Raw genomic sequence first — 14,831 nt, 5'->3', positions numbered from 1 at the left:
TATATATATATATATATATATATATATATATATATATATATATATATATATATATATATATAATTTATATATTATATATCTCTTATTATAAAAATATATTATATAAATATTATATATTCTTATGTAATATAATAAATACAAATTTGGTATGAAATTATATAAGTATCTTATTTTGTGTTTTTATATTTTCCTTACAAATCAGATTTTTTTTCTTGTTACTTTAAAAACTGTTGATTTTTATATTATAGCAAAGTTGTGTAACTTTTTTTTAATGTTTATATTTTTCTTCAAATAATTTATTTGAAGAAAAAATGAAAAAGTCTATTGTTGACGATTAAAGAAATATAATAATTTTTCATATATTTTAATGATAAATGCAAAATTTTAATGATAAATTTATGATTACGGACACATACACAAAATATCTTTCACATATTAAAATAGAAATCACAAATATGTGATAGTTTACGTAATAGCTGTTGTTTGGTCCTGGCGGCGCTGCAGATGTTGACAGACATTTTGCTGCAGACATAAGATAGCGGCTAGCGGTCCCATGGTTATATAGTCAAAGATCTTAAGCTGGTGGCACATAGAAAAACTTAAGCAGTAAGACGTAAGCAGTAAGCGAATCAGCCAATCACAGTCGTTGATTGTTGGACCGTAAGAAGAATTAACGACTGTGATTGGTCAATTTGCTTACTGCTTACGTCTTACTGCTTAAGTTTTTCTGTGTGCCACGGCCCTTAAGCTCATCTTCTGATGCCACACAGATCATTTTTTTGGTTACAAAGTATCTGAAGGTAAATTTTAAAATGGTTTTAAATATAGGACCTAACTATAATAGCTGCCTTAATTTTCTAGAGGAAACGATATATAATCGAAAATTTGATAAATTCCAATTAATCTGTGTTCAATGCTGAAAATATATAGTATATCAAGTAAATAAACATTTTAATAATATAAGAAGTATCCAAGTAGAAAGTAAAAATATTTAAATCCAAATATTAAAAAATGGACAGTTTAATATTATTTCATAGAAAAAAACATTGCTAAAATTATTATTAATTATTAATCATTACAAGACAATACAAATGAAGAAAAACTATAATAAAAGGAAAAGAATATGGATTGGAGCATGTATTGTTGAACGAGAACATAAAGGTGAAGCTTCGACATTAGTAAAAGAAATGGGTCTTCAAGATTTGACGTGGTATTATAATTATACACGAATGCTACCTGAATGTTTTATGGAATTACTACAATTAGTAGAACCAATCATACAGAGACAAAAAACAAATTTCCGACAACCAATTCTGCCTAATATTCGCCTGCTAATAACGTTAAGGTATTTGTTTAATATTATACTTATTTCACTTTATATTCTAATAAACACAGAATATAACTGCTATATAACATGAAAATAACGTCTCAAACAGCACAATATCTAAAAGTGGGACATAAGACGTCTTTGAAACGTCTTTAAGTTACGACAAAATATTTCTAGTTAGAGTCTCTAGAATATCTATTCTGTTATTGAATATTGGACGTCGTATGTCGGACACCGGACGTGGTGTGAATCCTCCATTAATCTCTCGAACAAAACTCTCTTTATAATCCTGATTGATCGTTTCATTATAATTCGAGTCTCCTTCTTGAGATTACGGAAATCGAAAACACATGTAGATGTTCAGAGCCTACTCTACTGAAAAATTTCTGTTGAGATAATAATAGAATTCCCAATTCAATTCTCAATTGAATTTTCAATTAAATTCTCAAATGCCGTTTCCGCAAAAACTCGCATGTAAGTTCTCAATTCAGATATTTGTATCTGATGGAAATAATTTATTGAAAATATAATGAACTCTTGCTGAAATGCTTTTGAAAAGCATTCACAATTTTGACCCAATTTCATTAAAATTTCATTATAATTTCATTAATATTTCAATAATATTTTATTAAAAATGTAGAAAAATTCAGTGAAAAATCATTATTAATTAAAATAGATTGAGAAAAGTATAATGAAGTATTATTTTGTCTAAATAATTAAAAAAACTGGCATTTCATATTTTGTATCGTTTCATTTATTCGTGAGATTCGCGTGGGAATAAATAAAACGACACAAAATATGAAATGCCAGTTTTTTTTTTATTATTTAGACAAAATAATACTTCATTATACTTTTCTCAATCTATTTTAATTAATAATAATTTTTCACTGAATTTTTCTATATTTTTAATGAAATATTATCGAAATATTAATGAAATTATAAGAAATTTTAATGAAATTGGGTCAAAATTGTGAAAGTTTTTCAAAAGCATTTCAGCAAAAGTTCATTATATTTTCAATAAATTATTTCCATCAGATACAAATATCTCAATTGAGATCTTACATGCGAATTTTTGCGGAAACCGCAATTGAGAATTCAACTGAGAATTGAATTGGGAATTCTATCGTTATCTCAACAGAAATTTTTCAGTAGGATAGAGCTTTGTTCACTCTTATTGTCTGTAGGATTTGATCGTCTAATAATCGTGCTGTAGAAATTTGTGACGTAAGTACCTGAGGCTGTTCGATACCGGGCGACTCTTTCTGTTGCCCGTTATCTATTTTTTGGCTAGAAAATATATATACGAAGGCATCTACATCTGCAGAAAAAAAGAAACACGAGCTTCATTCTACTGAGGCTCTCACAAAATCTTAACACTATGGCTGCGTTCGCTTTGGACGCTTATGTGCTGTAAGCGTTATTCTATCTTTTTCCCGCATGTAATGAGCGATAAAGATACAATAACGCTTACAGCGCGTAAGCGCCCAAAGCGAACACAGCCTATATTGTTCTGTAGAACATAAAACTAACTTGGGTTAAAAGAAGCTAGGTTATGTTAGGTTAGGCGTATGGCTGACTTACGTTCTGAGCTCATCTCGCAACATCGTTCTAGACGTCCGGCCTCAAAGCGTTCTCTACTATGAGAGACGTGCGTGCGGGCCTGTCTCAACTCTCTCTTTGATCTCGCCGCCGCTGAATTAAGGTAACGTTAATAAAGCCCATACGTAGCTGCGTTCCGAAATTTACTGCCAATACTGAAAATCTATAGTATACGTAACATAAACTATAGATTTTCAGTACCGGCAGTGAATTTCGGAACGCAGCTGTAGACGAGACAACGCGTGAGGGCTTGCCTCCGTTGCCAGCGAAATTTGCCATCTCTAAATTGAGCTTAGGCAAGGCAATCGCGTAATCATGAGCATTATGAGAAGTATCACTAATTACCTTCTTCTAATATCTGAGGATACTGCAGTATCCTAATCTTCATCAAGTTTTCTATCCTCTCTTTCAATAAGCTTCGTTTTCTCATCATTATTTTTCACACAAAACCGAGGCAAACCAACTCACCGACACGGAATAGGAAAAAACACGAATTTTTGTACCGAAGTCGTGGCGCACTCCGTCACGCACAAAGGCGTAAAGCCTGTATCAGACTACCGACTACACAGGCCGACCCTACTGCCAACTACGACTGCCGACTACGCCTCACTGTAATTGGTCCATTGAGAGTCGACAGTCGTAGTCGGCAGTCAGGTCGGCCTGTGCAGTCGGTAATCTGATACGGGCTTAAACGTCTCTACACACAACTTGACATAGGCTGCGTTCCGAAATGCACTGCGATAGTACTGAAAATCTATAGTTTATGTTACGTATATTATAGAATTTCAGTACTGGCAGTGAATTTCGAAACGCAGCCATAGTAGTAACGTATTTGCCTTTAAGGCCAAATCACACTAGCAATTGGCGATTGATGATTGACGATTGAAGATTGGAACTTGACCAATTGGAACAAAGAAAACCAAGGCTGAAGCTTGTTGATTCGTTAAAATCTAATCTTTAATTGTCAATCGTCAATCGTCAATCGCTAGTGTGATTTGGCCTTTACGTTACTGCTACGGAAATTTGTGTGCGGAGTCCCTAATGAAAGTGTGATCGTCCCAGTGATCTCAGATAGTCCCGCTTTTCCGCGCATGCGCGACGAAAACAGCTTCAATGAAGTACATAATATTGTAAAAAGAGAGTGCCGTTGGGCCAAATTATGTTTGCTCATAAAAAAAGAATAACATATATTGAATTTAATTTATAAAATTATATATATAATTTAATGGATAAAATTATATACTTCTTTAAGTAATAACTCAAAATTTTTCGGTGGTAAATGAATGGTAAAGGAATTTTTTGTTCAGTTTGACCTAATCTACTTGCACACTGTGGCTATTCTAAAATTCTTCGAACACCTTATATATATCCAGAATAAGTACAATACAAATACGCTTGTTAATCGCTAATATGCATCACCAAAAAAAAATAATATATAGAATAAAATTAATAGTTTATTTTAATATATCTATTTATCTACTTACTTATCCTACCGGAATTAGCCTTCCTGAATGAAACCCGCCAAAACATGTTCCGCTCCATTCTAACCTGAACATATATATGTTACTGGATATATCACACAGATGACGCGTATGCGCGGAAAAGCGTGCCCATCTGGGATCACTGGGGACTGGATTAGAGTTATGGCTTCTATACAGAGGACGCGGTAATACTTGCCGCGCGGCGGAAGTCCGCGCGACAGCCAATCAATATGCTGCTTTCCGTAAGACCTAGAAGGTTATTACGGAAAGCAGTATATTGATTGGCTGTCGCACGAACTTCCGCCGCGCGGCAAGATTAGGCGACAGTTTCCTGAAAAATGAAGGGGATAATGTTAGTACCAAGGAAAATCTCTACACGATATAATTTAAAGATCTGTTCTTTGCACATTTCTGAACTAATGCAAAAGGTCAAAGTGAGAAAACGTATACTTGTCTCATATCAATTTATTGCACCAGTTCAGCAGTGCAGTTACAAAGAACAAATCTTTAAATTATATCGTGTAGAGATTTTCCTTGATACCAAAATTATCCCCTCCACTTTTCGGGAAACTATCGCCTAACCGCGCAACAAGCATTACCGCGTCCTGCGTGCAGGAGCCATTAAGAGTTAGTTCCACTAGGGCTGGAAATTATGATAGGCACGACCATCTAGTACTTTTATAGTTTGTGACAACTTATGGCTTTTGCACACAGGACGCGGTAATGCTTGCCGCGCGGCCGAAGTTCGCGCGATAGCTAATCAATATGCTGCTTTCCGTAATAACCTTCTAACTCTTACGGAAAAACAACATATTGATTAACTGTCGCGCGGACTTCCGCCGCGCAGCAAGCATTACAGCGTCCTGTGTACAGGAGCCATAACTCAATAGGTGTTTCCGATAATACCTCTCCGAGTCATTTTCCTAGAGCAGAAATAAGTTACAGACATCACCATCTACTATTATTATGTGATTCATGACAACCCAAAGCTATCTAATGCTGTTTCACAACTGTAAGCAGTGGGTTAGGCAGAACAATACCGTAACAAATACACGAGATAATAATTTTGTAAAATTGTATTATTGATTATAAAATCATCTGGTTTCTAATAAAATTTTATTTATTCTTAATTAAAGAGTTATATAACCATTAAAATATATATTATATTTATATTAAATATTTATTTATATTATATTAAATATATATTATATTTATATTATATATATATATATATATATATATATATATATATATATATATTATATTTTTCAAATATTATCTTAAAGTAAAAAATCACACTGTTTTAATATATTTGCAAGTATTGTTTTTTACATGACTTGTGCATGAGCAAGTCCACAATAAATTATGCCATTGATGACAAAACAATATAGATTTGTTTGCACAGTTTGTTTTAAATTGTATATAATTCTACAAACTTTTCTTAGTGTTACTATTTTTTAATATTATTTGAGTTATTTCTTTTATATTTTAATACTCATTACAATTAAACATTTTTAGATAAAAAATGGATGTACTAGAAATGTGAGAAATATTTTTTGATCTGATGAAGATGAGGATAACTTCCAACCTCCATGGGAACATCATATAAAGATTCCACATTTTTTTTTAATATTGTTGTAGCATATTCATTGAGAGGTAAAAGAATTTGAAATTTTGCTGTACAATAATAATTTATTGTTTTAAGTTTATATAAATGTTCTTGCATTATATGTTTTAATTACAATAAACTATATTAACATTATTAAAATAGATGTTAAATTTATCTTGTTTTGTCATCAATATACCCTAATGGCATAATTTATTGTAGACCTGCACGTCATGTAAAAACAATAGATTTGTTCAAGTTGCTTGTATTTTTCACACTTTTACACCTAATATTCGTTGCACACTAGTGCACCTCAAACTAGTGCAACACAAATTTTCAAAAATACATTCTGAAGACATTTTTAGGACGGAAGGACGTCATCAGAGTATTCTTAGGACGTTCTTTGAAGGTGTGAATTGTCTAAAAATAGCTAATATCCAATAAGTTTATTTGTATTAATTAAACTTTTTACATTTTCACACTTAGTGCACGTAGATCAAGTGTAAAAAGTGTATTAGAATTGCATTTACACTCGTAACACGAACGGAAATCAAGACGTCATTTTTAGAACTTCTAAAAAATTAATGTGCACTAAGTGTGAAAGTGTAAAAAGTTCAATTAATGCGAATAAACTTATTGGATATTAGCTATTTTCAGACAACTCACATCTTCAAAGGACGTCCTAAAAATATTCTGATGACATCCTTCCGTCCTCAAAAAAGCATCTTCAGAACGTATTTTGGAAAATTTGTGTTGTATGGGGTGCACTAGTGTGCAACGGGCATTAGGTGTAAAAATATGAATAGTACAAGTAATTCGAACAAACCTAATACGTGCAAATAGGTTAAAATAGTGTGACTTTTTACTTTAGGATAATATTTGAAAAATATAATATATATTTTAATGGTTATATAACTTTAATTAAGAATAAATAAAATTTTATTAGAACAACAACACCAGATGATTTTATAATCAATAATACAATTTTACAAAATTATCTCGTGTATTTGTCACAGTATTGTTCTGCCTAAAGCCCGTATCAGACTACCGACTGCACAGGCCAACCCGATTGCCGACTACGACTGCCGACTCTCAATGGTATGGAGGCCAAATCGGCGCCTCACTGTGATTGGTCCATTGAGAGTCAGCAGTCGTAGTCGGTAGTCGGGTCGGCCTGTGCAGTCGGTAGTCTAATAGGGCTTAAAGCGACATACCTCTATGGCCGGTATTCATAAGGCCTGTTCTTTGTAGTTGCACTGCTGAACTGGTGCAATATATTGAAGTGAAACAAATATACGTTTTCTCACTCTAACTTATTGCACTAGTTCAGTAGTGCAGCTACAAAGAACAGGCCTATAGTCAGATCTTATATTTAAGACCGTCTTAAGTTTATCTTCAGATGATGAACGGATTATTTCATTGGCTACGGAGTATCTGAAGATGAACTTAAGACAGTCTTAAAAATAAGACCCGACTATAAATACCGGCATATATCTCATATATTAAATGTTGTATTTTATCGAAACTAATATAAACGTAATCCGTTTCATCAGTTAAGTTATAAAAAATTCATACTGGTATATTTCTTGTTCCTTTATATGCTAAATTAGCAAATATCAAGTTTTAGAAATTCACAAGTTTTACTTCTATGATTTTTATTGATGAATTATGTAGATTAAATAGCGATAATTATCATTTTGTTCAATATTAAGTTCTTCTATATTTGACTTTTGTAAAAATATTTTTTGAATATTTTTACCTTTATCACTTTTTTACTGTATAACTTGAAAAATTTTATGAGAATGTGTCTTAAAGTGACATACCTACAGTGCGATAGGTGCGATACTCTGTGACTAACTTAACTTGATTAATAACTTATTGTGACGTTCCAGGCAACACAGATTATCTCAGAATATTCCGGAAAATGCTATAAATCGTCTTAGAGGAATATTCTGAAATAAATATTCTAATATTGTTATAGGAATATGAATCTTCTGTGTAATGGTACTTGGAATATTCGTAATTGAATAATATTATGTTTTCTGTATGGAATATTATCCGAATGTGATTTTTGAAATATTCAGAAATCTTTCCACACAGAACAAAACTTCCATCGGATGTTCATTAGACTTCCATCATGGAGATTCAGAACCTTTAATAGACGTCCATAGAAAATCCATAAAGCCTCCACTCAACATCCAAATGTCCGCATCTTGGACCTCTATTGAACTTCCAGTGGACGTTCTAATATTGGGAGTACAAATTAGTTCGGTCCGTTTTCAAAAGATGGCTTTGGTTGTTATGAATGTTTCATAGTGACAGCTGATTTCGGTGGTTTCAAAGAGGTTAGACATCTGTCAATTATATTCAGTTTATATCGCTTTGAGTTTCATACAAAACACCTGTTTTTTACTGTGTTGAATATGTCAAATTTTGTGTTAACTAAGCAGCATTTGCGGGAAGTTTTAGTTTTCTGCTTTAATTGGAAGAAAAGTGCAGCTGAAGCGCATCGAATGCTTGTAGAAGTTTATAGTGACAATGCTCCAACTGATAAATCATGTAGGGAATGGTTTCGACGTTTCAAGAATGGTGATTTCAGCGTTGAAGACAAGTCTCGCTCTGGACAGCCAAAGAATTCGAAGACAAAGAATTGGAGGCATTACTCGATGAAAATCCGAGTCAAACGCAAAAGGAGCTTGCAGAATCATTGGAGTTACGCAACAAGCAGTTTCCGTACGATTGAAATCCATGAGAATGATTCATAAGCAAGGCAACTGATAGCGAATTCGGTTGCTTGCACTAGTGTGCACTGAGTGCGCACTAAGGCTTATTCATAGTATGTTATTATATTTAAAGATTGTCTTAAATAATTCTCAAATAAATTCTCAAATATTTTTAACCATAATATGATATGTATAACATCCGTACGAATCATTTTATTAGTTAAAATGTTTTTAAATATGTATTTAAGACACGATCTTAAATATAAGAATGTACTGTAAACAAGTCTTAATGCGCACTCAGTGCGCACTAGTGCAAACTACCGAATTCGCTATGAGTGTCTTATGAACTGAAACTGATAGCGAATTCGGTAGCTTGCACTAGTGCGCACTGAGTTCGCATTAAGGCTTGTTTACAGTACATTCTTATATTTAAGATCGTGTCTTAAATACATATTTAAAAACATTTTAACTAATAAAATGATTCGTACGGATGTTATACATATCATATTATGGTTAAAAATATTTGAGAATTTATTTGAGAATTATTTAAGACAATCTTTAAATATAATAACATACTATGAACAAGCCTTAGTGCGCACTCAGTGCACACTAGTGCAAGCAACCGAATTCGCTATGAGAGACGTTGAAAGCTGATTTAAAGGCAACAAAGAAAGGGTTTTTTACATCGGATTGTGACTGGGGATGAGAAATGGATATTCTACGATAACCCCAAGAAGAAAAAATACTACGCTATGCCCGGTCAATCGTTGCCATCGATCTCAACATCAACACCAAAGCCGAATATTCATAGTTCGAAAGTCGGGAGCGGTGCACTTGGACACGGTGCATTTGGACACAGCCAATCACAGCACCGTGTGATTAGAGACATTTGTAGGGTCCCTTGGAACAGCGACTTGTGATTGGACTGTGTCCAATTGCCCCGTGTCCAACTGATATACACCCTCGAAAGTCATGCTGTGTATCTGGTGGGACCAAAAGGGTGTTGTATACTATGAGTGTTGTGCTACAACCTGGCGATTTCATTACGGGCCATCGGTATAGGCTACAATTGATTCGTTTAAGCCGTGCATTACGAGAAAAACGGCCGGAATACAAGCAAAGACATGACAAAGTTATTCTTCTGCATGATAACTCTCGGCCTCATGTCGCAAAAGTCGTAAAAAATTATTTGGAAACGCTCAAGTGGGATATTTTACCGCATCCGCCGTATTCGCCGGACATTGCTCTTTCTGATTACTGGTTGTTCCGACGTATGCAGCACGATTTGGCAAGTAACCGGTTCACTTCTTTCGCAGAAATCGAAAATTGGCTCCTAACTTGGATTGCCTCAAAAGACGAGACATTTTTTCAAGATGGAATTCGAAAATTGCCTGAGAGGTGGGAAAAAGGGGTGTATATCAGTTGGACACGGAGCAATTGGACACAGTCCAATCACAAGTCGCTGTTCCAAGGGACCCTACAAATGTCTCTAATCACACGGTGCTGTGATTGGCTGTGTCCAAATGCACTGTGTCCAAGTGCACCGCTCCCGGGAAAAAGTAGTAGCCAGTGATGGACAATACTTTGATTAATCTGTTCATTCATTTTGTTCTGAAATAAATGCATTTTTGACCATAAAAACGGACCAAACTAATTTGTACTCCCAATAATATTACACAATATCACAGTAATATTGCAATATCTCAGTAATATTACATAATTTCACTCAGTGAAAAATGAAATATTATTTTATCTAAATAACAAAAAAAACTGGCATTTTATATTTTGTGTCGTTTCATTTATTCGTGAGATTCACGTGGATTCGATCTCGTGTCAGACGGCACCCATCTTTAGATGACTATGGCCGGTATTCATAGTCGGATCTTATATTTAAGCTGCTTAAATTTATCTCCAGATATTCAATAGCCAATGAAATAATCCATACATCATCTCAAGATGAACTTAAGACGATCTTAAATATAAGATCCGATTATGAATACCGGCCTATGCTCTTCAATACTTAACTTCAACGATCGTCGGGAACTAGTGATACTACTGCGCTGTAACAATATCTTGGTGGATTGCATTTACAATATACTCTTATAGCGTTCAAAAATATAATATAATATAATGACATATTTGTCAATAAATGTTTCAAAGGACGTAATAACAATCACAATGCGATTAATATTGATATAATGTTGTATAAGTAATCAAATTTTAACATACAACGTGCTCGCAAAAGAGAAAGAATATTCTTTCCTTCTCTTTTGCAATATTTTGACAGAGTAATTACTCTGTAATTGAGTTTTCAATTGAGATCTCAGCTGGATTTTTCAGTAGAGCAGGTAGAACACAAAATCATATAAAAATCAAAATGACGTCAAATGATATAAAAGTAATGTTCCACACAGCAGGAATATCCCAAATACATCATAGAGATATCTTGAAGATATCACATATCCCAAATATATCTTTAGGATGTCTCTATGATATATTTTGAACATCTCTACTATATGGGGTCATTTTGACGTCAAGCAATACCATTTTCATAACAATTTTATGACATTGATGTTAAAATGAATCGGTATTGTGAAAGATCTATTTTATGTCAATGTTGTAATAAAAATAAAAAAGTTTTCACACTATTTAATATATATTTTAATTACAATCATCTTTTATATTGTTAGGAATAGCCCAAGTAATACATAATCAAAATTATATTAATTTAATATTTTTTTTGCTGATAATTGACATAAATTTGTTCATTGTTTGGTCAAAATGACGTCATATTGATATCATTATGATTCTTATGTTCTACTTGAAAAGCTATAATACAATAGAAGTCGTACTGAAATTCAATACAAAATTAAATGTAAAAATCTATTGCACATCCATAATAGATGTACAGTGGACGTCCACGATGGATGTTATATGGATATCCATCATCGATGAATTATGGACGTCCATTAGAGATCCACTTGTCGTCCACCGTGGAGATGGATATTTGATGGAGCTATGGATGATCTATAGACGTCTAATGGAAGTTTTGTTCTGTGTGGGTTGTATATTGGAATATTCGAAAAATAATCTTATATACAATTGTGGTCCTAGATTCATTTTTATGTACTATAAATTTATAAGGATCCCAAGTAGCAAGGTGACGTCTAAAGACGTCACCTTGCTACCTGGGATCTAAATGAAAAATTCTGCTCTGTATTGAACTGTCGGTACATTAATGAGGAAGATTTCCAAAAATAGTTTAAAATAGTTTTCTAAGAAAATATAAATAGAAAAATATATATAGCATGAGAATGAATATGAATATGAATATATAGAATGAATATGAAAATTTCGATTGATTAATTTTATTGCACATTACATTACTTCTTTATATAAGAGCACGAATTTCCTGCTTTAGTACACACCCAGCCAGCACATAATATTCATGGAAAAACCTATAAATCTTCTTATACGAATATTATGAAATGAATATTCCAATATCATTATATGAATCTTCTCTGTAATTTAACTGTCGGTACATTTATAATTGGAATATTTATAATTGAATAATATGTGCGTTTTATGGAATATTCGACGAAAATGATTTTTCAAATATTCAAGAAACCTTGTATATTCAAATATTCGGAAAATAATCTTGTAAGCATATGTGGTATACACCCGTTATATTTATATGCGGAATACACCCATTTTCATATATTGAAAAGTTTGAAGCAGCTAATTGAAAATTTTTACTCTGTACTAAATTAAGTACATTAATAAAGAATACTTCAAATACTTCATAAGCGCTCAAAGCGAACGGCACATGTATCATTATAATAGTCGTTCTCATTAGTTAATAGCAGTGGCTCAGTAGGTAAGGCGAGTTCCTCAAGAATTATAAAAAGGTTTCAGATTCGACTGGAATCAGCGATTTTTTCCAAGCAAATTATAAATGGAATTAATTAAATGGCACACCATTATAAAAAGATTGCAATAACTAGAGTCACATTAGCAATATTCTATATAACAAATATTCTAGGATTAAAGATCTTCCTTTTTATTTAATAACTTTTCTAACAAACTTTTTTTCCGGTGTAGAATATTTCTCGATCGAAAATTAAATCATGCATAGAATATTCTATGAGTATATGTAGAAATATGTAGAAATATTCCCAAAGAATATTATTAGAATATTTAAGATAGTATTCTTTTGAAAACGTAAGAATATTCCCAGAATATTTATCTTCTTAAAAGAACTTTCTACGAATATTTAAATCTTCCTACTGGAAGGTCGGAAGATATTCCAGGAACGAATTTGTGCTGACTGGAATGACATTTGTTTATTTTAAAGTTCAATTTTATTTTATTTAAAAATATAACATATGTAAAATATGTGAGAAAATGAAAAAGATGGAAAAAGATATATATTTATTTAATTATATTTTCTTTTTGTAACATTATATTTTGAATAAATGAATATTATTTAACCATTAAATGCATTAATGCACTATTTATTATCAAATATTATTATATATGCGACATGTTATATAAATTTCAGTAGGTATGTCGCTGTTGACACTTATTTTCTTTGAACTTAATTTTCGTGCGTTGTACGAAAACATTTTTTGATTTAGATTTAGAAATAATTAATATAATTAATTAGAAATAATTTCAGTAAAAATGTGATATTATCTGATAGGAGGTACTTCCAACTACATGTAGATATATTTACATTTATATTTTGAGCTTTATATTAAGACATAACGTCCAAAAACAAAGTGATATGTCGCTTTTGGTGCTTTTACTCTAATCTAATTAAATCTTATATAGAGATAAGTGGATTTTTTCTTTTTTCATTGTACTTTTTTATAATTACTCAGTTTATAGTATTTTATGACTTTATCTATTTAATAACAGTTAACAATAAAAAAACGTTTACTATAAAAAATGAAAGATAACGAAATGGATAACAAATGTGCGAGATTTTATAGACCTTATCTCATTAACTAACAATTAAATTAACAATAAAAGTATGAAAAATATAATTTTTATTAAAATTAAATCATTTTATTAAATTATATCAAAAAATTATATTACTGTGTTAATTACAACACATATAGACAAAATGTAAGACGTTTATATCGATCGAAAAAATGGTGTATTATAATGGTTGTTGCAATGTCACAATATTGCAAAACAATGATGCTGCAATATTGCTGCAACGTTGCTGTGTTGTATGGGAATGCAGATAGGAATCGCGACGTACAGGATGTAGACAAAAACAGAAATTTTTATACGTAATTGCGGACAGATGCAGTTGAAATTTGATTACGTACAGGATACGGACAGAAACGGATAGATTGTACTGCTGCAAATGCGGATTTTCTATCCGCATGTTGTATTTCCCTTGTAGAAAAGTATCACTGACTGTAATAAATAGTAATTTTATTATTCGTACAAGTAATAAAATTATTAAACGATAGTAATTATCACTGGCCAAATAATCATTTATCAATATTAAATTTCTATAAGGGTTGCAGATAGAACGGACAGCTTAAGTTAGAAACGGATAGAAATTCTGTCTGTTTCTATCTGTTTCTGTCCGTTATTTTTACCAACCCAAAAATGTCCCAAATACATCATAGGGATATCTTGAAGATATCACATATATCTTTAGGATATCCCTATGATATATTTTGGATACCTCTGCTGGGAAGGTTAATAGTGATCAACTTTGTCAATTAATATCTCGTTTTGTAGTAGAGAACGATGATTTTTCCAAATAGAAAAGTTTTTTGCGTTTAAAAAACGCGTCGATTGAGTATTTTTTTTGTCAAAATTGGAGGTGAGGAATGTAAACTCTATAATTATCAATATTATTGCAGGATATGATATAACGAATCTCGTATGATATAATGATCGAAACTCACATTATCTCCAATGCCGATATATTGAAGTCCACATTTCACCAAATACCAGTGCACAAATAAAATTATTACGTCTTCTTTTTTTTGGATTTCACTATGATACAATTTGGAAAAAAGCTCAAAGCCAAACGTATTACTGCTGTTTGCCATCCTGACATTCACTGA

The 14,831-nt window shown here is 32.1% G+C and overlaps 1 protein-coding gene across 3 annotated transcripts in view; it reads right to left on the bottom strand.

Moving 5' to 3' along the window:
• LOC116847112 (proteasome inhibitor PI31 subunit) overlaps positions 1-14,831 on the bottom strand; it is a 26,723-nt gene extending 11,892 nt beyond the window's left edge. For 2 of the 3 annotated variants that reach the window (XM_032821755.1, XM_032821757.1), the window contains exons 1-2: positions 14,670-14,831; positions 4,411-4,474 (exon numbers count right to left, since the gene is read on the bottom strand). In XM_032821755.1, the coding sequence (XP_032677646.1) occupies positions 4,411-4,474; positions 14,670-14,816 (211 nt within the window). In that variant the 5' untranslated portion in view covers positions 14,817-14,831. Of the gene's footprint in view, positions 1-2,908; positions 3,020-3,271; positions 3,492-4,410; positions 4,475-14,669 lie in introns of those variants that run through there. The other variant, XM_032821756.1, reaches the window with a different exon arrangement.

Source organism: Odontomachus brunneus, unplaced genomic scaffold (genome assembly GCF_010583005.1).
Source record: "Odontomachus brunneus isolate Ranch 3 - 2012 unplaced genomic scaffold, Obru_v1 Obru_scaffold_074, whole genome shotgun sequence".
In the NCBI taxonomy this organism is placed as follows: domain Eukaryota; kingdom Metazoa; phylum Arthropoda; class Insecta; order Hymenoptera; family Formicidae; genus Odontomachus; species Odontomachus brunneus.
Note: the sequence above shows the minus strand (reverse complement) of the source record. Positions and strands in the feature narration are given on the sequence as shown.